Source organism: Thermobia domestica, chromosome 1, assembly GCF_964235325.1.
Source record: "Thermobia domestica chromosome 1, izTheDome1.hap1.1, whole genome shotgun sequence".
NCBI lineage: Eukaryota > Metazoa > Arthropoda > Insecta > Zygentoma > Lepismatidae > Thermobia > Thermobia domestica.
In genome coordinates this window covers 393,437,241-393,463,417 of record NC_137454.1, presented here as the reverse complement: position 1 = coordinate 393,463,417, position 26,177 = coordinate 393,437,241, and the positions used below count along the sequence as shown (strand labels likewise).

The 26,177-nt window shown below is 36.7% G+C and overlaps 1 protein-coding gene across 1 annotated transcript; it reads right to left on the bottom strand.

The window, feature by feature from the left end:
* LOC145665285 (mitochondrial import inner membrane translocase subunit Tim13) lies at positions 1-24,359 on the bottom strand. Its single transcript, XM_081732580.1, has 3 exons — positions 24,132-24,359; positions 10,292-10,360; positions 1-674 (listed from the first exon to the last, which is right to left on the bottom strand). Exons 1-3 carry the CDS (start codon positions 24,234-24,236, stop codon positions 576-578), a joined length of 273 nt encoding a protein of 90 aa, XP_081588706.1. The 5' UTR covers positions 24,237-24,359; the 3' UTR covers positions 1-575.
* Between the last annotated feature and the right edge of the window lie 1,818 nt (positions 24,360-26,177).

The following is a 26,177-nucleotide window of genomic DNA, read 5'->3' as shown; positions in this document are numbered from 1 at the left end:
TTCTATTAAGCAAGTTCTCAATTTTTATTTTGCCTTCGCCCACGTGTGAGAGATTACAATTGCTCTAAAACGCTACACCCTGAGATTGTTTTCCTAAACTACATGATGGCATCAACTTGTTCGCAAATCTAACAGCGCTTTAGCATTACTCAATATGAGATTTTCTTTCTACAGGCTGCACAACACAATTTCTAGGTATGTACAATTCTTTCTTGTTACAACAATATCAACATTAAAATAATCTTAACAATAATTTCTTTCTTGCGCTAAAAATGCGAGATAACTTTTGACCAGAGCAATAATGACAACCTTCAAAAATTCATCAGCAAAACTTCATATTTTTTTGTTGCGTTGCTCGTAGGGGAACACAACAAGTACAATTCCTTTGAAATATCCAAAGAAAATAAAATAATTTTATTACTTTTTTTTTTTTCTTTTTCAGTATTGTCTTGAATTTGACACAATAACAAGTCAAGTCACAATTGGACTCCACACACACATATATGTTCTCCACCAGTCTACAGTTGCACTATCTTCTATGTTACAAATATATTTCTCTCCTACTAAATGAATAATTATAACCGATGTCTTTCTCTCTGCAATCTGTTGGTATACGCCTTGGAGACCAAGTGCCAAGCATCCATGTACCGGTCCATACACATTGCTATACATTTCTGCAATTACAAGAGAAAAGATTAAAAGTAATCAACCTCAACATAACTGTTTATTGATACTATAGATAGGTCAAGCATGAAGTAGCATTATTTGTTTCCGGTGGGCTGCAAAGTGTGCTGCGTCACGAGTTAGTATTTTCCTATATATATACGAGGGTTGTTACAAGCTTTAAGCCTACTTATGAACGGACAACAGAGAGTTTATGGATGGTGTTACTTTTCAACATAGTCTCCCGACAAATCAACACATTTCGCCCATCTATGTTTAAGTCCGTTAATCCCGCTGGTAAAAAATGATTTGTCGAAGGCGTGTAAAATTTCATCTACGGCACGCATGATGTTATCATCAGTGTGAGAATCAGTACCTTCCAACTTCTCTTTGCGCTTTGGAAAGAGATGAAAGCCAAAAGGTGCCAAATTAGGCGAATAAGATGGGCGGGGGATCAATCCGTAGCCGCAATCGTGAATTTCTGCCATTGTGATGACTGACTAGTGGCTAGGGTCGTTGTTTTGATGGAGAAGCACACCTGCCGTCAGTTTCCCACTACGCTTCTGCTGAATATTATCACGCAGCTGTCGTAGAAGATCTACATAGTACTCTCCAGTCACTGTTCCCCTCTTTAGAAGATAATTCACTATCAATATCTCTTCCGAATCCCAGAAAACTGTAGCCATCACTTTTCAAGCTGAGGGCACTGACTTCGGAGGGGGATGAGGGGTGTTTCTGCTGCTTGGAACTTTGTTTAGACTCTGGTTGGTAATAGTGGATCCAGATCTCATCTACGTTATGAATCGAGTGCAAAAGGCATCTGGACGTGTACGGGAGAGATGAAAATTGTTCCTTGAAATGGTGCGTCTGGTGAGCTTTTGATCAGATGTCAAAATATTTGGCACATCTTGTGGAAACCTTGCTCATTCCTAAGCAGATACTGGGTGATAATTCTGTCAATGCTTACAGTAGATAAGTTCACTGTCTCGAAAATCTGTCTGATGATCATTCACAGATCATTCATGATGATTTCAAACACTTTATCAATGTTCTACCGAGTTAGTCCTTCTGCAGGACTTCCTGATCGAGTGTCATCTCCAATAGAGATCTCTCTGGTATGACATCATGGGGAGGTTCGACAAATACGGCGTAAAAGTATTACATGTCTAGTTGTAATATTTCTTGATTAGGTTTACAATTTATGTAACAACCCTCGTATTTCGCACAAAGAAGGTGCAAGTTTTGTGTACTCTTTGCAATTACTCAGAAAAGCCAAGGAAGTTATACTATCTACTGAATTTCGACCTTAACTGTTATTGTTTTAAGCGGGCACAATTGACACCACACACACATATATACACCACACACACATTGACAGAAGGAAAATGAATTAAGAAGGATTCAAGAAACATAATATGGGAACAAAATGATAACCCTTGATGTACACTCATGTCCAAAATTATTTTCGCATGTCTATAAATATGTTGTTGTAGGAATATAATTTGATAACGAATTCGCTCGGTATTTCTTATAATGTTAGTATGTGTATAATCGGCAAAGACATGTATGTGGCAAATTTCATGTCAAAAGAGCAGTAAATAAGAAGAATAAAACGAAAATAAAATTTTCTTGTCCATTTAGCAACATTTTGTTTTATTCATTTTAAATTTCGTATTGATAATTCTTTTGCTATAAAATTTACCACAAATATACCTTTCCCGATTATACACATAGTATCAGTATTAAAAGTACCCTGCAAAATCATTATCAAATTATTACAAGACGACAGTTATAGATATGCGACAATCATTTCGGACATGAGTATATCTCACAGGTAACAACACTCAAGTTAGTGCGTTCATACGCATACATCGATGTATTATAATGATTATATGTAACATTATAATGAAAAACAAAATTGTGTACTATCCTAAACAAACAAACAAAAAAAAAAAAAAAAAAAAAAAAAAAAAAAAAAAAAAAAAACTTTAAAGAATAAATACATTGGACTTCCCAGTATAAAGCCTAATATGGCGGAAAGTCAAGCCGGGGTTCTGTAATTACGCACTTCCTGCCCCACCCATACCATTTATAACACATTATTCATATCAAAACCCGTTTTTATTGGTATTTTCTGACTTCTTACTACAGAATGACTTCTTTCTAGTATTTTATAAATGTTTGTTATGTATTGTACTGTACGTTTTGTAAATTTATTACAGAAAAAGAAACTCCACGAGTAAAAATATAGTACACATTGTAAGATAAACTTTATAATGTCCCAAATTAACAAAAAATTGGCTACTTACCAATAATTTTTTTTTAATTTTGAATATCCCCCCATGAGCCCATGTAATTATAATTATTTACAAAGTCCAGTTCATCTCTGGTGCATGGGGTCCTTGGTTCGATTCCAGCTCGCGCCAAGTGAGCTTTTTGGTGGACAAACACCGTGTGCGTGCGTTTTCTTGGGGTTCTCCCGTTTCCTCCCATTTCTTCATTCCACCATTTCGTTCATTTCTCATCATCACCGTCTTCTTCAGCCTAGCCGACATAATCGTTGAACGTGAAACAAAGATTTAATTTCATTTAGTATGTCCAATTTAACTGGAAGGAACAAAATCATGCACAATGTACATTATGAATACAAACAATTTTTAAAATAAACGAAACGTTCTTAGAAAAATGATTTAAACTTATTTTTAGTGTTCACTTATAAATGATCACACATATATGAAAAGGTACGTCTAAGATACAGAGTCAAAACTTAGATTTTGAAGCAGAGCTTAATAGATATCTGCAGTTCTTTGGCAAAGTCGCGCTTTTATGAATGCGTAAAAAAAAAAAAAAAAAAAAAAAAAAAAAAAAAAAAAAAAAAAAAAAAAAGCAGATCGTTCAAAAAAGTATTCCCCATTTAAAAATTAAAATTATGTAGGCACATGAGAGGATGATCGAAATTAACAAAAAATTGGTTACTTACCGATAAACCCTCCCGTGGGAAAACTAAATATTCTCCAGACGTATCGGAACAACAAGTTAGTCCCATCTTCAGTGGTGAGGTAATAAAGATAACGGGTAAGAGAAGTATAGCATCGGAACAGGAATACGCACCATCAAATGAACGTAAAAAAACTGAAAACAACGAAAGTGAAATGAAATCTTTGTTTTACGTCCCACGTTTATGTCGGCTAGCTAAAGGAGACGGTGACGGCGAGAAATGAATGAAATGAAGAAAGTAGGAGAAAACGGGTGAACTCCGAGGAAATCCACGCACACGGTGTCTGTCTACTACGAAGTTAACTTGGTGCGAGCTGGGATCGAACTAAAGACCACATGCACATGGGTGAATGCACTATCATTGAGCCACCGCGGCCCCCTGAAAAGAACGAGCAAAGTACAGCGAAAGAAAAGAAAGAGTTTGACAGAAGCTGGTGTCTATGCTACGTCACTGTTGCCAGAAACAAAATACAATGAAGATTTGGTGGTATGTATTTCTGTTCCCTATAATATTTCTTTCATTCGTTTTTACCCTGTTAAGAAGAAAATTAAAGTGACAGTGCACAAGTGTAGGACAGGAAGGGGCAAACGTATGGCTAGAGAGAGAGAGAAAATCGAAGACGTTAAGACGTTCCTCTATTTAGGAAGTATAATATCCTCTGACAGAAGAACTGAAAAAACATAAGTTCCAGAATAGCGCAGGCTAAACAAGCACAATAGGAAAAGTGGACTCCTAACATCAAGAAATCACCCCCCCCCCCAAAAAAAAAAAAAAAATCCAGGACAAATCACCTATTGTCCAGGACTTCGACACAGGAAGGTATAACAGGATTGCAACTGCACGTTGAAAACTCACAACAGTGAAATGAAAAGTACAATAGCTTACGCAGTGAATATTAATGTAAGTACAGTATTAATATACAATAATTAAATGCACAAAGCGGAGAGTAGTGTGTTTACACACATCCAACATATATTTTTATTTTTACATGATATTTTAACTGTGCACCGAACAAATTTACAAACAACAAAAATCTATTTTTCGTACGTGGCATTTTCATTGCGTGACTGTGTGATAGACATAACTTTTTTAACTAAGTATTGTGCAGTGTGATTTCCTCTCTATAGACATAATCTCTTTCTTCTTTAGCAAAGCTGCTCTACGGACAGCATTTGACATTGTCAATAAAATAAAGCAAGATTTCTGCTCTGCTTCATGTGCAACCTAGTTTGCTTCAGTCTCCAAAGCTTGTTTCCATCAATTTCCTTTCCTTTCTCTGCAGCTGCTGTAAATTTTCATTTATCTCTTTCCTCCTGCTCTGCATTTGACTTTCTCTTTAAACAGTCGTTATTTTCTCCAGTTCTGTCAAATAGCGCTCCCTTGAAGGCATGATGCAGCATTTCTTTCGTGATATTGACTGAAGTAAGGTCTTTATGGGGAAATGTTATCATACACCAATCTCAAACCGACCAATGATCTCTTCTTCATACTTTTCAACAAGCACATTTTTATTTATGCTGTAGCCTCGTTCGACAGCAGCCTGTCCATGAGACAAAACTAGAAACTTCATTATGATTAACAACAAATCTTTAAATTCTTCCGAACAGTTTTGTGTAGAAACAATCTTAATGAAATCCTAATTTAAACAACTTAATTTAAATAACTCAGGAAAACTTAAAAGTTTCTTTGGTATAGCAAGGAATTGAGCTTCATCTAAATATGACGTTTTCACAAATAGCATACATATGAAATTTTAGTGAAGAGTAAGTACTGTTGCGAAAATAAACTGATTATGGAGGATTCATACTGGTACAAAGCACACTTTCATCTAGATATGACTTGTCACAAATAGCATACGTATGAAATTTTACTGAAGAGTAAGTACTGTTGCGAAAATAAACTGATTATGGAGGATTCATACTGGTACAAAGAACACTTTCATCTAGATATGACCTTGTCACAAATAGCATACGTATGAAATTTTACTGAAGAGTAAGTACTGTTGCGAAAATAAACTGATTATGGAGGATTCATACTGGTACAAAGAACACTTTCATCTAGATATGACCTTGTCACAAATAGCATACGTATGAAATTTTACTGAAGAGTAAGTACTGTTGCGAAAATAAACTGATTATGGAGGATTCATACTGGTACAAAGCACACTTTCATCTAGATATGACCTTGTCACAAATAGCATACGTATGAAATTTTACTGAAAAGTACTGTTGCGAAAATAAACTGATTATGGAGGATTCATACTGGTACAAAGAACACTTTCATCTAGATATGACCTTGTCACAAATAGCATACGTATGAAATTTTACTGAAGAGTAAGTACTGTTGCGAAAATAAACTGATTATGGAGGATTCATACTGGTACAAAGCACACTTTCATCTAGATATGACCTTGTCACAAATAGCATACGTATGAAATTTTACTGAAGAGTAAGTACTGTTGCGAAAATAAACTGATTATGGAGGATTCATACTGGTACAAAGCATACTTTCATCTAGATATGACCTTGTCACAAATAGCATACGTATGAAATTTTACTGAAGAGTAAGTACTGTTGCGAAAATAAACTGATTATGGAGGATTCATACTGGTACAAAGAACACTTTCATCTAGATATGACCTTGTCACAAATAGCATACGTATGAAATTTTACTGAAGAGTAAGTACTGTTGCGAAAATAAACTGATTATGGAGGATTCATACTGGTACAAAGCACACTTTCATCCAGATATGACCTTGTCACAAATAGCATACGTATGAAATTTTACTGAAAAGTACTGTTGCGAAAATAAACTGATTATGGAGGATTCATACTGGTACAAAGCACACTTTCATCTAGATATGACCTTGTCACAAATAGCATACGTATGAAATTTTACTGAAGAGTAAGTGCTGTTGCGAAAATAAACTGATTATGGAGGATTCATACTGGTACAAAGAACACTTTCATCTAGATATGACCTTGTCACAAATAGCATACGTATGAAATTTTACTGAAAAGTACTGTTGCGAAAATAAACTGATTATGGAGGATTCATACTGGTACAAAGCACACTTTCATCTAGATATGACCTTGTCACAAATAGCATACGTATGAAATTTTACTGAAAAGTACTGTTGCGAAAATAAACTGATTATGGAGGATTCATACTGGTACAAAGAACACTTTCATCTAGATATGACCTTGTCACAAATAGCATACGTATGAAATTTTACTGAAGAGTAAGTACTGTTGCGAAAATAAACTGATTATGGAGGATTCATACTGGTACAAAGCACACTTTCATCTAGATATGACCTTGTCACAAATAGCATACGTATGAAATTTTACTGAAGAGTAAGTACTGTTGCGAAAATAAACTGATTATGGAGGATTCATACTGGTACAAAGCATACTTTCATCTAGATATGACCTTGTCACAAATAGCATACGTATGAAATTTTACTGAAGAGTAAGTACTGTTGCGAAAATAAACTGATTATGGAGGATTCATACTGGTACAAAGCACACTTTCATCTAGATATGACCTTGTCACAAATAGCATACGTATGAAATTTTACTGAAGAGTAAGTACTGTTGCGAAAATAAACTGATTATGGAGGATTCATACTGGTACAAAGCACACTTTCATCTAGATATGACCTTGTCACAAATAGCATACGTATGAAATTTTACTGAAGAGTAAGTACTGTTGCGAAAATAAACTGATTATGGAGGATTCATACTGGTACAAAGCACACTTTCATCTAGATATGACCTTGTCACAAATAGCATACGTATGAAATTTTACTGAAGAGTAAGTGCTGTTGCGAAAATAAACTGATTATGGAGGATTCATACTGGTACAAAGAACACTTTCATCTAGATATGACCTTGTCACAAATAGCATACGTATGAAATTTTACTGAAGAGTAAGTACTGTTGCGAAAATAAACTGATTATGGAGGATTCATACTGGTACAAAGAACACTTTCATCTAGATATGACCTTGTCACAAATAGCATACGTATGAAATTTTACTGAAGAGTAAGTACTGTTGCGAAAATAAACTGATTATGGAGGATTCATACTGGTACAAAGCACACTTTCATCTAGATATGACCTTGTCACAAATAGCATACGTATGAAATTTTACTGAAGAGTAAGTACTGTTGCGAAAATAAACTGATTATGGAGGATTCATACTGGTACAAAGCACACTTTCATCTAGATATGACCTTGTCACAAATAGCATACGTATGAAATTTTACTGAAAAGTACTGTTGCGAAAATACACTGATTATGGAGGATTCATACTGGTACAAAGCACACTTTCATCTAGATATGACCTTGTCACAAATAGCATACGTATGAAATTTTACTGAAGAGTAAGTACTGTTGCGAAAATAAACTGATTATGGAGGATTCATACTGGTACAAAGCACACTTTCATCTAGATATGACCTTGTCACAAATAGCATACGTATGAAATTTTACTGAAGAGTAAGTACTGTTGCGAAAATAAACTGATTATGGAGGATTCATACTGGTACAAAGCACACTTTCATCTAGATATGACCTTGTCACAAATAGCATACGTATGAAATTTTACTGAAAAGTACTGTTGCGAAAATAAACTGATTATGGAGGATTCATACTGGTACAAAGCACACTTTGATCTAGATATGACCTTGTCACAAATAGCATACGTATGAAATTTTACTGAAGAGTAAGTACTGTTGCGAAAATAAACTGATTATGGAGGATTCATACTGGTACAAAGCACACTTTCATCTAGATATGACCTTGTCACAAATAGCATACGTATGAAATTTTACTGAAGAGTAAGTACTGTTGCGAAAATAAACTGATTATGGAGGATTCATACTGGTACAAAGCACACTTTCATCTAGATATGACCTTGTCACAAATAGCATACGTATGAAATTTTACTGAAGAGTAAGTACTGTTGCGAAAATAAACTGATTATGGAGGATTCATACTGGTACAAAGAACACTTTCATCTAGATATGACCTTGTCACAAATAGAATACGTATGAAATTTTACTGAAGAGTAAGTACTGTTGCGAAAATAAACTGATTATGGAGGATTGATACTGGTACAAAGCACACTTTCATCTAGATATGACCTTGTCATAAATAGCATACGTATGAAATTTTACTGAAGAGTAAGTACTGTTGCAAAAATAAAAGCAACAAAATTGGTGTACCTATATCGACACTATGCATGATCATACATACAATTATGATATGAACACTGTCAGTCATTGAGCAGTTTCATGTCTAAGTCAGAAGACTATTGATAGTGGAACTACAGGAAAAGAATACCGGTACTTTTTTAAAAATTAAAATAAAATGTAAACAAATAAATAAAAATCAGTGCAATGAAAATACAAGTTAGAAATATAAAAAAACATGGTGATTGGAACGAAGCGGTCGGTATCAAATATAGAAGTAGGAGGAAAGAAAACAGAACAGATAACTAGTTTTCGATACCTGGGCAGTATTATTAGTGATATGAAGTGTGAGCGTGAAATAAAAGCAAGAATAGGAATGGCGAAAAAAGCCTAGTGAGGAAGAAGAAAAGACTATTTTGAGGCCCCTTGAATAAAGAGTTTAGAAAAAGACTCATAAAATGCTTTGTGTATTGTGCTGTATGGGGCAGAAACATAGGCATTATGCAAAAATGATGAAAAACGACTGGAAGCTTTCGAAATGTGGGTATGGAGAATTAGATGTACCGAGCGGAATACGAATGAACCGGTTTTTAGAACGGGTTTTAGAAATGGTAGGAGAGAAAAGAACAATTTTAGATATTATTAAGAGGAGGAAGAGAAACTATTTGGGACATTGACTAAGAAGGAACTGTATCATGAGGGACGTGCTAGAGGATATGATGGCAGGAAAGGAGGGGCGAAAGTAACTACAATTAATTGACGATATCATAACAGAAAAATTGTACGTGAAGACGAAGAGGTAAACGGAAGACCGTGGAACATGGAAGCTTCTCAGTTGCGGCAAGTGACCTGCAAATAATGCCAGAATACCTATGATAATGACCTGTGTCGAAGTGTTGTCTTTTTATCTTTGAACACACACACATACATACATAAATAAACGGGCGAATGGAGAACTTCGTCTATTTTTATCGGTTGAAAAGACGTATGTCACCTCAGGTCAGAGATGTCACACTTTATCTACATTAAGGGATTCAAAATCCCTTAGTTCAAATGATTTTTTAGAGTTTAAAAACCTAACTACAAATTATGGCACAACACACTTTGATATAACTTAATGCATCTTTAATCTATTATTCTATATTGTTATGTTGCATGATCTCTAAACCCGAAATAATCTTATTACTTTAAAATTATCGAGAACAACTACTTTCTTTCTGTGACATTAAAAAACTTATCATTAATTTCCCTGACTTCCTCTAATTTTACAGGTCTTTGGGAACCCTGTACTAAATGATATGATTAACTTTACAGCGAATGTAGTTCCTAAACTTTTACTGCTTTTGTCTAAGGACGGATATGAAACATAATTAAAAACCTTAACAATACTAAAATATTAAAATGTTTACAAACAATTAAGGCAATTTACTCACCTGTTCAGAGCTATCTAGAGTTGTGCCTGGTTTGTTTATACACTTCTTGAAACATTTCTCCGTCATTTTCTGTAAAACAGTTAAAAATACGAATTAAAAACTGAAAACGTGTAACTGTAGTGCTTAATTAAAAAAAAAAAAAAAAAAAAAAACATTATTTTTCCCTTTCAAAATAGCTATATTGTAAAGGAGAAATAATAATACTAATATAAAGAAGGTTTTGATTAGTAAAAAGCTACGCAAATTATAAAATGACAATTTTAAAATATACAGATTGGTTCCAAATGATGGAGACAAACGAAGAGAGAGATTATGGTAGTGGGCAGCAGCTCTAGCACTACCACACTGAGGCTGAAGATGATTGACATCGACAAGGCTCAGATGTGGACAAAAACAGGCAGGGGCAGGGTGTTCTCTATGGCTGTTTCACTGCGAGGTGGAATGACCTGGGACACCACCACTTTACTCAGTCCCTAGAAAACAACATGGAAAGAGAAATAAAAGAATGTAATATTAGGGAATACGACACTGCTATTTCACAGAGGGTCGTCCCCGGCAGTGGAGTGAAACAGCAGGGCCTCCTCGGTCGTCATCAAACGAAACCCCTGCAGGATAGGACCCTGGAATGTGCGATCGCTGTTACAGTGTGGAAAACTGGAAAACCTGAAGAAAGAAATGGAACGCATGAAGATAGATATCCTGGGAATCAGTAAAGTTAGGTGGCCTAACGGAGGAGACATGTGGAGCGGGGACTTCAAAATGATTTACTCAGGAGCTGTAAACGGTAGAGCAAGAGTCGGTTTTGTCTTGAATAAGAAGATAGGACAGAAAGTTATAGAGAGTTCTAAATACAATGAAAGGATATTAATGTTGAAGATAGCAACAGAACCGAGGAATATGAGGATAATGCAAATATATATGCCTACATCAAGCTACACAGATGAAGTAGAAGAAACCTATCAACAAATAAAAGAAGTATTGATGAAAGTTCAAGACCAGGACCATTTAATCATCATGGGTGACTGGAACGTAGTAGTCGGCGAAGGCAAAGAAGAGAATGTAACTGGAAATTTCGGTCTAGGAGAAAGGAATGCGAGAGGCACACGACTAGTTAAGTTCTGCAAAAGCCATAATCTGACTGTAACAAACACTCTCTTCGAACAACCACTAAGAAGAAGATACACATGGACAAAACTAGTAGCAAAGAAATATACCAAATAGACTATATACTGGTCCGACAAGCATTTAGAAATCAACTGAAGAACAGTAAGAGTTACCTAGGAGGAGACGTTGACTCAGACCATAATTTAGTTTTGATGAAGAGCGAACTCCTACTAAAGAAGAGACGAGTGGTAGCGCGAAACAAAAGGTGGAACACAATCCAAATAGAGATGAAAATACGAAAAGGGAGTTTGCAACTGCGACAAAGAGACGTCTAAGGTGGTGATGACATCAACTCCAAATGAGAAGCCACGAAAGCAGGGATTACAAAAGCAGCTGACGAGCATATAGGAAGAGAAACGAGAACCCAATATAAACCCTTGACAACAGCAGAAATATTGGAAATGATGGAGAAAAGAAGACAGTTCAAGAAAACAAAGAAGAGGAATATAGAAGGTGCAGAAGTCACATCAACAGAGAAATAAAAAAGGCCAGAGAAAACTGGATAAACAACTTGTGCACGGAAATTGAGGAAAATATAGTCAAAGGCAATACAGAACGGGAAATAGATTAGAAAACAGTTCGGCGAGAAAAAAAAAATGCACAGACATTCTCATAGACAAGGACGGGACAGATAACAAGATGGAAGGAATACATTTAAGAACTCTGCAAAGGAGACAGAGTCAACCAAAAAGAGATAGAGAAGGAAGAAGACGTCGATGAAAATGAATTAGAACCATCAATTTTACGGTGCGAATTTGACAATGCTTTGGAGAAAATGCAACACGGTAAAACCCCAGGAATAGACCAAATACCAATGGAAGTGATTAAGATTCAGCAACAAAGAAGAAACTATTTAATCTTATTAATGAAATGTACATCTCGGGAAAAATACCAAGAGACTTCGAGAAAAGCATATTGGTCCCTATCCTGAAGAGAAAAGGTGCAAGGAAATGCGAACACAGAACGTTAAATTTGCTTTCCCATGCATCAAAAATACTGTGCAAAATTATCGCACAACGAATAGAAGGGAAAATCGAAGAATGGTTATCGGAGGACCAGTTTGGATCCAGGAGAAAAAGGGTAATAAGGGAAGCAATCCTGAGTCTACGGTTGATCATGGAACAGCACATCCGAATAAACAAACCAATTGTGATAGCATTTGTAGATATAGAAAAAGCTTCTGACAACGTAGATTGAAATATCATGTTCAGAGCGTTGAAGAATCTGAAAATGGATTACAGAGACAGATGAATAATATGCCAACTTTACAGAAAACAGACAGCTGTTATAGGAAGAGGTTAGAAGGAAACAGGAATAAGTAAAGGAGTGAGGCAAGGATGTAGACTTTCACCTCTCCTGTTCAACGTCTTTTATATAGAAGAGGCTATGAAAGAATTCTTTGATAAAAACGAGATAGGCGTAAAAGTAAATGGCCAATTTTCTGCACAATAAGGTTTGCTGATGACATAGTACTAATAGCGGAGAACGAACAGGACTTGCAGGAAGAACTATCAAACTTGAACGACCAACTGAAAAAAAAAAAAAAAAAAGCAAAATGAAGATAAATAAGAAAACCAAAGTGATAAAGTACACAAGAGCAGGTCAGGAAGGGGGAACACGTATGGCTACAAGGAGAGAAAATCGAAGACGATAAGATGGTCTCCTATTTAGGAAGTCTAATATCCTCGGACGGAAGAAGTGTGAAAAAAACGTAAGTTCTAGAATAGCACAGGCTAAACAAGCATTCAATAGGAAAAGGGGAATGCTAACATCAAGAAATGTGTCGCTGAACGTTCGAAAAAGATTTATTAAGACACTGGTACAAAGCGTGACCTTTGTGGATCATAGACGCGGACACTGAGAAAAGCTGAAATATCCAAGCTGGAAGCATTTGAAATGTGGTGTTGGCGCAGAATGCTGCGCATATCATAGACGAAAGGAAAAGGAATGAAGATGTACTAAAGGAAGCTAATAAAGGACGACAAATCACGAAGATAATAGGAGAAAGAAGAAACAGCATGCTTAGCCATCTTATTCAGCACTCCGATTGGATCACCTTGTTGATAGAGGGAAAGGTAGAAGAAAAACCAGGAAGAGGAAGACCAAGGATAGAATATCTAGATGCAGTTACGAAGAAGAGGCCTTATCAAAGTATAAAATAGCTCTTCGAAGGGAGAGAGATGTTTTAAAATTTCCATGTTGCCCACCAACCTATGGTTGAGGAGGACAAGAAGTAAGATTAATCCATATTTATTTATCCATAAGTAAGATAAATAAATAAATAACATACTTCATGATGCGTTGGCCAACAAATATTTTTACTACACAAAAGCACCTACAAAATATTTATTAAAAAAAAAAAAAAAAACGAAAGAAAACTTTTACAAAATATTAAAAATTAAATTGTTTCCTGAATGATATGATTTCTGCGACATTTTGCGTGAGATATACAACATATTCTGTCTCTCTCTCTCTCTCACTCACTCACTCACACACACACACACACAAAATATTCTTATACTTATGTGCAAACGAAAATACATACATGGGCAGGGTTACAATATTCTGAAGTGCCAATATATGGACACAAGTCCATTTAGGTAATTTATTCATGAGCATTAACTTTCAACACAAAAATGATAATTTAATATTTTGCTTTCAAATTTCCTTACAGCAGATTCCGAGTATCCAGCCTATTTTCTTTTATCGTATTTAAATGAGGAAGGCATGGTGTAGCATTGGCAACATTGCCAAAGTATTGGAAGCGGACGTCTGCTGCGATCCTCCTGCGTGTCGTGTGCATAATACAAGTTGTGACAGGAAAAGAGCAGCGTTCTGCTCCTTATTCATTGTTTCGTCAGTGTATAACGGACCTCGAAACAATACGCTTGCCGTTGTTCCTGATTATAACTACACTACGTATAGTACTGTATTCGTAAATTGTTCTTGGGGCAGGGTTGGACCCACCTGAAAAAAACCACCTGGTTTTTTGAGCTTTTTGTTAATATATTATTGATACAACCAAGGTGATCACATTGAAAGTGATTTTTTATCAGGTTTTGGACTTTCCTTGGGCGAATTGAATGCTTTCATGTTAACGTATACAACATCCAACATAAGACCTTTATAAAGTTCTGAATGCACTGAATGAATAAAGAAAAAAAAAAACCTTACCTTAGCTTGAGATAATTAAGTAACAAATTAATGTATGGATTATGCTTATAGCCTATTTGAAAGAAAAAATGCAATTTTATATTTTAGAAAATACTTTCCGTGAATAGTGTGCTCGCCAACTCGGCAACGCCGAAGGACGTTGTCCCTCATACGTTTGACGCGTTTAAAGCCATAGATGCCGGTACTACCAGTAAACATGTAGTCCATTAGTAAAACTATTAGTATTATTACCTCTGATGGTAACACAAGTACTCTTCAGTAAAATTTAGTTTTCCAACAACAGTAGTTTAGTGAAGTTATTTGTAGGTACTCTTCAAATAAGCATTCTGTAGAATCAACACCAACAAAAGCGTAAAAATTCGTCAAATTTAAGAAACTCGATGCTCAGAGTTCCGAACTACGTACCTCTTACTATTCCAAGTGCTGAATTCGAACTTTCGTACTAGTGGAAGTTTCAATGTACAGTAAAGGGAGCTGCATTTTCGAGGGAGGAGGAAAAAAAAAAAAAAAAAAAAAAAAAAAAAAAAAAAAAAAACATCCCGAAAGAAGTTCTCGGGAAATTTCCCCAATTGAAGGCACAAAGCATCGGAACTGAATACTTCAACAATAAAACTATTTATTTTATACTGGAAGATATTCAATTTCATTTAAGACATTCTGAAACATCCTAACTATATATAAAACTACATGAGCTGACATAAGTTATTGAGCACTTCCTGTAAGGCTACAATGATTAAATTTGACATGATTGTAGCTTTCCGGAATTAACCGACAGAAAAATTGCCAAAAGTGAATATTTTTAAATTTTAAGGGGTCTAAAGAGGGAATGAAAAAATTCCCCATGTTATTTAAATGGGCCTTTTTTGGACCTATAATCTCATGTTTTAGGTACTTAGAATTGGAATAAAATCTTGAAATTCGGTATGCTTGTACGTTTTCGTAAGCGTTATCGAAGTGAAATATCAGAAATAAAAATTTCCAACCGTAGAGTGGTTTTATGGGGAACTGAAAAATCTTTCCCATGTTATTTATATGTGACATCTTCTACACCCCAAAATGTTTAGGCCCTTCCGGCATGATTAGAATGATGAAATTTGGCATGATTATAGCATTCCAGGACTAACCGACAGGAAAATAGCCAAAAGTGAATATTTTAAATATTTTTAGGAGTGTAAAGGGTGATGAAGAAATTCCCTTGTTATTTAAATGGTCGTTTTCTTGGGATACAAAATCTTATCTTTTAAATAGTTGAAATAGGAAAAGAAATGATAGAATTGTGGGTTCAAGAGATGCGAGGCCGTAGGCCGAGCAAAGACAGTGTGTGAGGGGCGATGCCCCCGGGTGGGCAGGTTCAGGAAATATGAAGAGCAAGTTCGTGAAATTCACCGTTGATGCAAAGGGCGATAGATAAGAAATGCGAGGCCGTAGGCCGAGCAAACTCTGGGGTCTGGGGGCGGAGCCCCCAGCTAGCTAAAAGTTAGTTTATTTTATAAAATATGAATTATATCTCTCTTAATGGTCTTAAATTAATTTTCTGGAAAGATCCCTCTTGCAACAGTGCTCGGGAAATTCCCGTAATTCAACGCACAAGGCATCGAAAGTGAACTTCAACAATAAAAACCATTTATTTTACGCTGTTAAATTAATATATTTGGTGTTCATATTTGGCAAACGTCGCTGAGGCTTCTGGGATGATTCAATCTGCATTTGTTCGTTCGTCTGCTTGTACCACACATACTACAGGGAATCACTTCCGGTCTTATAAGTGTAAATTTTCAGAGTACAAGCACAAGACACACTAAATTTCCTGTATAGATTTTGGCGGCATACCAACGTAAAATTTCAAAATGGTGACAATTTATTTTTTAAAAGATAGTGGGTATGCATGCTACAAAGCGCAATTTTCGGTCTTTTAAGTCGAAATTTTTAGAGTAGAAGCACGATATACTCTAAATTAGCTGTATACATTTTGGCGATTGATCCAACGTAAAATTTCAAAATGGCGGCCATTTTTTCAAAACAGCAGTGAAAAGAAAATTGTTGCAAGTTGTGACAATGATAATCTTGAAATATTTTGATAAAACCCAATTAAACCCGAAAAAACCCAATAAAACCGATATGGGCCCAGGTGGGTTGGGCTTTTTCAGAAAAACCCGGGTTTTTTCAAACCCTGTCCTGGGGTACGCTTAATGTATACTGTACTCTGGCCTATCCGGATCTTTTGTTATCTGGCCTGCTCTTTCGCCATATTAGACCGGATACTCGGGGGTCTACTGTATGTACCGTGCAGCAGAGCTTCTCAACGTGGGCATTGATGCCCCCCACGGAGTGCTGGAAGAAAAAGGGACGATAGATTTGTCAGGGGGCATTTGAGATTTCATGGCCTGTTAAGACTTTTACCTTATTATTGGATGGAAACCATTTTGCATTCTACAAAGTATCACGTGTTTTATTTTTATTTTATTTATTTTTTTTAGAAATAATAATGTATATTCTTCTAAGCTGATTTTGAGAACTGAACGCCTTTTTTTGGTTCTGGGTCTCCATCCTCCAAGTTTTATCTTTACCTGTGCATGAATGGATTGGACTAAGATGACGGGGGATGCTCAGGACAAACGCATCCAAGTGGGCACTAGATTTGAAAAGGTTGGGAACCACAGTCTTATAGCATCGGTTAGTAAGGATACTTACACATCACGTTGAATTGATCTAATCATCAATTCAACATGACATATAAAGTATCCTTACCTATTCAATATGAACCGTGTGACCCACCTACATTTGGTCTTTTCTTTTTAACAATTCTTCCTTTGAATACAAATAGCAATATTTTTAAATGTTTGAAATTGAATTGAGAATATGGGGCCCACGGTGGCTCTGTGATAAGGCGTTCATCTCTCGTGCATGGACTCCCTGGTTCGATCTCAGCTCGTACCAAGTGAGCTTTGTGGTGGACAAACACCGTGTGCATGGGTTTTCTCAGGGTTCTCTCGTTTCTTCCCACTTTTTCTTTCCATCATCACAGTCTCCTTTAGCCTAGCCGCCACAAATGTAGGACGTAAAACCTAAAAGATTTCATTTAATTTTCATTGAGAATTAGAAAATGGGGACAATTAAGTTACAGAAAATGTCTGCGGACAAAACCTTTGACTATTAAAATGTGGACATGCCTACGTATGGGAACTGCAATGGCTGATTGGAAAAGAGTTTACCTGGTGCGTGGAGTCTATGGTTCGATTCCAAATAGCGCGAAATGTGCTTTACTGTGGTGAAGCACCGGGTGCATGGGTTCTCTCTCGGTCCTATTGTTTCCCCTTTCTTAATTCAATCATTCGTTCCTTACCATTAACGCAGTTTTCCTTAGCAGCAAAGCATACTACTGGGACGTTAAACTTAAATAAATAAATAACTGAATAAATAATAATAAAAACCTTAAGTAGCCTTCGTACTACAAATAGTAAACATCTTAAAACACCCTTGCGTCCAGTCATGACCTGGTTATCAGTTACTATTCCTGGGCACTTTGGAAATCAATGCAAGTAAAGTCATGGAACTATTTGCTGCTCACTCAAGTTGACACAGAATGAAAAAAAATCAAGTTTTACGTCCCACGAATACGCCGGCTAGGCTAAAGAGGACGGTGACGATGACAAATGAATGAAATGAAGAAAGTGGGAGAACCCCAAGAAAACACACGCACACGATTTGTCCACCACAAAATTCACTTGGCGGGAGCTGGAATCGAAGCAAGAACCCCATGAACCAGCGGTGAACGCTCTACCTCTGAGCCACCGCGGCTCCTTGACACGGAATGGCCCAATATCATGTGCCCATTACACAATATATACAATATTTGCTTCTGATGGTTAATAATTTCAGCCTTGTATTTTCGGCGTTTAGTCGCTTCTAGGCTAATGAAGGAGCATGGTGACTCAAAGGTACAGCTCTTTACTCTATTGCCAGGAGATTCTGGTTCAATCCTAGACCATGAGAGTTTGTAAAGACATTGCGCCCGTGAGTTTTCTGTGTCCTCCTATTTTGTATTTCATTCGCATCCCAGCAGTTCTTTCACAGTCATCTATTTTCATACACCATCCGTCCTCTTCCTACGGAGTACATCTATGGAACGCAGAATATTACAAGGCAAGTATTTCCTTTACGCAATTCATTCATTATTTCGATTCAGTGATTTAGTTCAGTTCGTTCGGGTTTTCTGAACGATTCTGTTCCATTCGCTACGACGGAGTGGTTTTGTAGCAGGGAGTAGAGAGGTCACGTGTTTTTGTCAGCTTGTACCTTCTTGCAGTAATCGTTTGTCAAGTGTTGTGTGATGAGAATGATACGCACACGGCGCGCAGTTTCATGCCGTGTTTGAGATTTGAGGAATACTTGTAACGGCGAATGTTGTATTCGATTTTGTTTTAGTGTGGGAATACTGAAATTACTTGGAATCGTTGGTCGAGCGGTGTGTGATGAGTGAAATCTGGCGCGCAGTTGAATACTGTGTTTGAGTTTCGAAAAATATATATTTAATGGTTAATGTTATATTCGGTAAGCTATTTTCTGACGAATGTTTCTTTAATTTAAGTTAGACACATGGTTCTGAAAGCATGGTTTTGCAGTTTGCTTATTACGTATGGAAAAGAAAATTTTGTAGTGATGCCAGTGTTAGTGAGAAGTATATAATATTTATGAGGCAATCATCTGAATTGTATTTATCTATATAATTTTTCAGATATGTATTTATTTTTTAATTCTTACATAGAGTAGTAGTTACTGTTGGGGCTTAGGGAGGTTCCCCCCCCCCCGTTCTTCAAGTGAATAAACTCACACGTATCATTTCACTTGCTTCTACTACAAGAATTCTGATATAATGTTTTTTTGTATTATATAGCTGATATAATGTTAGTTTTAGGTTTTAGTTGTAGAATTTGCTGGAGTTGGGAAATTTTGTTGTTTCCTGTGTAGTATTTTCATTTATTATTTTAAACATTGAATATTTGAAATATTGAATAATTTAGAACTATTCTAACTTTGGAAATTAGAATAGTAATACATTTTTCATTACTTTAAAAATTTAAAAATATTTATTTAAAATAATTAGTGAAAGATTGACAACCGGAACCACTATGATTCCTAACCCAATTCCGTTTCGGAGGAACTGGTTCCCTGAACATTAAGGCCTCTTTCACATTATCCTGCGATTTGCCGGATGCGTTTCCGGCTGTTTGCCGGATCCGGTTTCGGCCCCTTTCATATTATCCGGCGTTTTGCCGTAGATGAGAAATATGCGAGCAGGGTTGCTGTGCAACTGAAGAGACAAAACTCTGTGATTCTTGTCGTGTTGTGGTGGTTGTAATGGACAGACGCAAAACGTGTTTTTTACTAGCCTTGTTAAGACACAGGCATAAAAAAAACGTCAGAAGCACATATGGGTTCACCCTGATTTTTCTATACTGTTTCCACAATTAAGGGAAGACGAAGGAAAATTCTTTAATTACTTTCGTATGTCTATCGCATCAACTATTGTCATTCATTAGTTTTGTTAACTTGGCTGCAGTGGACAAATGCAAAATAATATGCATTTTATTCGCTTTGTTACCAGTCCCGTAGCCAGCCGAAAAATTTAGAGGGGGCCCGGTAGAAGTTAGGGGAGGGGCCCGACTCAATCATAGTATACTTCATCACCATATTACAGTTCATTTGCAAGCCTACCGTGAAACTTTTAGGGGGCCAGCCAAAGTTTAGGGGGCCCGGCCCCCTAGCCTCCCGTGGATACGGGCCTGTTTGTTACCGAAATAAGAGAACATGCAACATACAGAAAAGATGTGCACTTTTTATTAGAGAAGCGGTATTTTGGAAGAGATTTTTCTATATTGTTTTCACAATTGATAAAATTGGGCAAAATAGCGACCCGGTTCTGGATATTTAAAATACCGTTCCGGTAATCAACTGTTGTGACTGAGAAAACCAGGCTAAAGACCTCTCGGGATAGTCAACCGTTGAGGTCTATCCGAGAATCTCAAGCCAACATTCAGCCCCTGACCCCAAGACTGGTCTCTAGGCATTATTATTATTATCTGTTATGCCCGTTCTTCGCACGGGTCAGATAAAATATCAATGTAAACAAACTGAACAATGAGAGAAGAATTAAGAAACATTTCTAAAATTAGATACATTTTGTGTGAATATATATCCAACAACGTACGTGTTTTCATTGGGAAGGCCGATGGGGGCTGAATTTGAACGCAAACACTATCGGGGGTATCAATATACATCTGAGCGACCTCGATAAATATGAATTCGACACAAATATTGGTGATTTTCTACTACTTTTACATGTCCGGTAAACGCCCCCTGAGACCCCTCCCTGGTTCGAATTGTGAAAAAATCGCCTCTGGCCTTCAGCCGATACCGCGAAAACTATGAATGTGACACTAACATCTGTCATTTTCTACTACTTTTACATAGAAAGTAAACGCTTCTGTGTTCCTCTGGTACCAATTTTGAAAAAAACAACGCCTCTGGCTCCCAGTCGACGGGGGCTGTATTTGGAAGTCAACGCCTTGGGAGTATCACCATTCATCTCAGCGACAGCGAAAACTATGGATTTGACACTAATATCGGTCATTTTCAACTATTTTTACATGTCCTGGTAAACGCCCCCCTGAGACCTCCTGGTTCGAATTTTGAAAAGAACGCATCGGCTTGATCTGGAGCCTGGACCAAGGTACCCGTTACCAAATTTTGGTAACTTTCGGTCTACTCGTATGGTCCCCAGGCTGCACAAAGACAGACAGACAGACACATAAACTCTTTATTTTATTTATATTAGATTATTATTATTATTATTATTAATATTATACTATTTCGGGTTTATTCTTTTGCTTTAAGCGTTCCGACTTGACACAAGTCTCTTAAAAGCACTGCTCTAGTCCCTGAATTCAGACGACTATTCAAGAAATTACAGATAATTATAAAATATATAAAGTATGGTATATTTATCAAATATCACATCATGAATTCTCTCTTGTTTTGCGTAGCAAAATAGTACATAAATATATAACAAAAGACTGTATTGCTGAAATATTTGATAGTGTATATTTCAATTTTGGGTCACTACAAATTTATAGAAGTTCATTTGTCCAGTGCTACCCGGACATCTCCCAATCTTCTATTACATAGAAAAATAATAATTTATATTGATTTCCACACTTCGGTAGTATTGGTCGTTTTCAATTAATTTTACATGTCATCTTTCCCCATATATTGTATATACAGGTTTGGTTAATTACTCCAGATGTACTGGGCTAGAACATAACCACATACACAAACACACTCCACACACACACACAAAACCACACGCTCCCATATTATAGCAGCCACTTTCTGCTCTTTCCTGGCAACACTTGCTTCCTCCCCCAACACCCATCCGGTAGTTTGCCGCGTATATGTGAAGAGCGTCATTGCTTGTAATGTTCCGCTTGGCTATACACGGCAATTTGCCGCGCCGGATTCTAGCAGGGAGATCCGGCTGTTTTTGCTCGCCGGATGAATGTCCGGTGACCGCCGCACATATGTGAAGAGCTTCATTGCTTGCAATGTCTTTCTACCTCGTCCGGCAATTCGCCGGATGTGAAAGGGACATAAAGGAACTGTTGCAAGGAATCAGTTCCTTTGGAATTGGAAATATTGAAAGAATCAAAAATAAATTGCCTAAGACGAAAATCTGGCTATTACACTATTCCCGTCGGCTAATAACAAACGAATAATGACCACAAAATGAATTGCTTTTCCTCCTTATGCAACACCGAGATCATGAAGGACGGGTCCTACTATTCACGTGGCTACGAACCATGATCGAGGCTTGAATCAGGTGACAGACTATCCTGCAAGATCAACAGTGTAAACCGTTCTCCACCATACTATCTCGATTCCACGAAAGCTTGATTTTACACATTACCGGTCCAGGTTCTAACGAATGGTGTACTTAACGGAAAGGTTCTAGAACACAAGTCCTCCCATATATGTTAGTAGCTAGGTTTTTCTTTTCTGTACCAAAGTTTATCATCTAATTCATATAGTATTGTCGAGTGAGCGTCACCGAGTGAAAGCGGGTTAGAGCCCCGCAGGGCACGATGTTTTCTATCTTTATTATAGCTAAATGGGAAGGGCGATCTGTGTTTTAGAATCTTACCTGTAGTTACTAATAAACTATATGGAATGACTACGAGGTTTTTTCCACGGATGTGAGTCACAAGTACTGAAAAATCGAAAATGTACAGGATAAATGGCTCTGGATGTTACATCGTTCTGTGTTGTTCAACGTTAAGCTTTACATTCAAAATTGCTCTTTTACAAAATCTTCGTTTACGCACATACCCACCGTCGTTGACGCACCTACCATGCCCCTGTGCCGAATAGGTTAGATGAAATTCGTGATTTTGGTGGTAACTTAACACAGGTTGTATTTTTGCACTCTAGTTTTTATTGGAATATGTTTATACGCTGTGCTTAAACTGTAATTGTTAACTGGGAGTATGTTTAGTACAAGGGGTCCAGAAGCACGTAAAAAACACAAAATTTACAGGAGAAATGAGTGATGCAAGTACTTAGACGTAACATAACGTAACCAAATCTAACCTAACCTAATATAAATTAACGTAAGCTAACCTGAACTAACCTAAACTAACCTAATATTAGTAGAAATAAGCGAAATTCGGTTATAGTTAAGGAGTCTATCATTTTTTGGAAAATTATGTAGGACTCCTACACTAATATAACATAAACTAAACTAACCTAACGTAACCTAAACTAGCCTAACCTAACTTAAACTAACCAACCCTACCCTAAACTAACCGAATGTGAACAGAAATTACCAAAATAGTAACATTTATTTAGAGAAAAGATCTGGACCCCTTCTGCTAAACATAGGCCGTTAACTGCACTTAAAATCAACCTCGTAGAGGTGAAATTTAAGCATAAAAACACACCAGTACGGCTAAACTTGTAAACATAAACTACAGCGGTATTAGTATTTAATTCTGCAATTTGCAGAAAATTTGCAAAATGTGGTGCGCCTAAGCTTGACCAGTATTGTGAAGGTGCACGGAGAAAACCCAGGACATAATAATGTATAACGTAACTATGAACAGTACCACGAGGCGAGAAATTAAATTTTTAAGCAATTTGTTCAGTGAAACATCCTGGTTCAGATCTAAGGACTCTACCCCAATTGTGCTACAATAAAAAGCAATTAGTTACTGATACAGTATTACTTCAGCAATAAAAAAAAATACTGCCTACACTACTTAAAATAACCCTTGCATTTAACCTGTTTCAACATGAAAATAGTGCAAGGCTAATTATAGTCCTTAAAACATAAATATAAGAATTTTTAAAACCACGACATATTCAGCCTTGCACCAAGTTTGCAGAAACGTAATAAATCAAGTATTACATAGCACTACTGCTATGCTGACCATTTAGGTTTCCGGCGTACCGTTAATAGTTCTTGTGCATTAGCTACTGCTATTTGTTGTTTTACTTGTTCCATAAGTTCATCTTTCTGTGCACTTGTTAACTGCCCAGTCGATAAATTATCCATTGCTTCTTTTGCAAATCGTCACACGTGTACCGCCTCAAAATATTATTTCGTCTTGCACATTACCTATTTCAACATTGAACAGTGAACAGGCACCGCATGATAATAAGACACAGACTACTTAAGTATCCAAAGACAAAATGTCTTTTCTTCTTCTCTTCTCCAAAACCATTAACAGTGAATAAGGTGCCTCACATATAATTCATGTAGATTACAAATATAAATATGTCTTATATGTACCCATAGGCGTCTCTGGCGGGGGGGACGAGGGGGTCGCGTCCCCCCCAAAAATTTTGAACGAAGATAATAAATAGGTTGGGCTAGGTAGCACCATTTTAATCACTTTCTTCGATGTCCCCCCCAAATTTTACATGCCAGAGACGCCAGTGTATGTACCTCACAAGAAGGATTTTTGAAATTAAAACAAAATTGCTCAAAAGTAAAGATCACAATCAGGAAAAGGTCAAATCGAGAGAGAAATTCATACAGTGGAAAAGGGCTGTGTACCTAGATGAACTGGCTAAAAAGCTTTGGAAAAACTGAGAAAGGAACAAGTGTAAAGAGGAATTGGAAGTATGCAGGAGTAAACGTACAAAGGAGACAGATGTACATGCAGTATATATGCGAAGAAAGTCCGATTCTGCCATTACACAGCACCACGGGAATACGATGTGAACTCGAAACCTGTTACCGACAAAGAAGAAGGCTCCGCAAATGCAAGTAAGGCGGGCTATACACCACGAGATCAATCCTAGGAAATATCTTAGGATTTATCTTCGGAAAATGTTATGACATATCTTGTAGGAAATCCTACCCTTTTTGTGCCATACACGTGAAGAGTTTTCCTGTCTGACCGAATGACGTTTATCAACATTGTGAAATAGTTCTATTTAATAAAAGTACAAAATTGAAGAATTACTATGCTAACCATACTGCACATCCCACTGATATTAATGAAAGTGATAGAAGGAAGTTGTGAATTTGTAACAGGTCAGCTGCGAGGAAATTTTTTATTCTTGTTATCGGCAACATTTTACGGTATATTGTGCATGTTTGGCTGAAGTAACTTCGAGCTATTCAAGATGCTTCTTTTTGCTACAAGCTCCAGATGAAAGAATCAATCATTGTTACAATTCACAAGAAAGGCGAGAAAACTGACTGTAATAATTATCGAGGCATTTCTCTTCTGTCAACGTCCTATAAAATCCTTTCAAATATTCTGTTAGCAAGACTGACCCCATACGCAGATGAAATTATTGGAGATTATCAGTGCGGATTTAGAAGAAATCGATCAGCTATCGACCAAATATTTACCATTCGCCAAATACTCGAAAAAAAGTGGGAATACAATACCCCGGTACATCAACTATTTATTGATTTTAGAAAGGCGTACGACTCGGTTAGGAGAGAAACATTATACAACGTTCTTACAGAAGTTGGAATACCGAGAAAGCTAATTAGATTAATTAAGATATGTTTAAATGAATCCCATAGTAAAGTCCGGGTAGGAAAATTTTTGTCCACGAGCTTTCACGTCGAAAATGGCCTGAAACAAGGAGATGCGTTGTCGCCATTATTATTTAACTTCGTTCTGGAATACGCTATAAGGAAAATCAAAGATAGCAACCAGGGCCTAGAGTTAACGGTATTCACCAGGTTATGGCATATGCTGATGATGTAAATTTAATAGGGGATGATAGGAGAACAATAGAAAGAAATGCAGAGATCTTATTAAACGCTTGCAGGGACATGGGTTTAGAAGTAAATGCAGAGAAAACTAAATACATGGAAGTGCGTCGGGACCGGAATACAGCAAATTATGGATGCGTTAAAATATTAAATAATACTTTTGATAAAGTAGATAGTTTCAAATATCTAGAATCAATATTAACAGAGGAAAAGCATATGCACGAAGAAATTAAATGTCGACTAAAAGCAGGGAAT

Coding starts and splice junctions, on each gene's coding strand:
- LOC145665285 (XM_081732580.1), bottom strand. CDS start 24,236: ATGGATAATTTATCGACTGGGCAGTTAACAAGTGCACAGAAAGATGAA. Junction 10,361..24,131: donor ATGCACAAGAACTATTAACG/GTACGCCGGAAA, acceptor ACTGTTTTACAG/AAAATGACGGAGAAATGTTT. Junction 675..10,291: donor CTCTAGATAGCTCTGAACAG/GTGAGTAAATTG, acceptor TTGTAATTGCAG/AAATGTATAGCAATGTGTAT.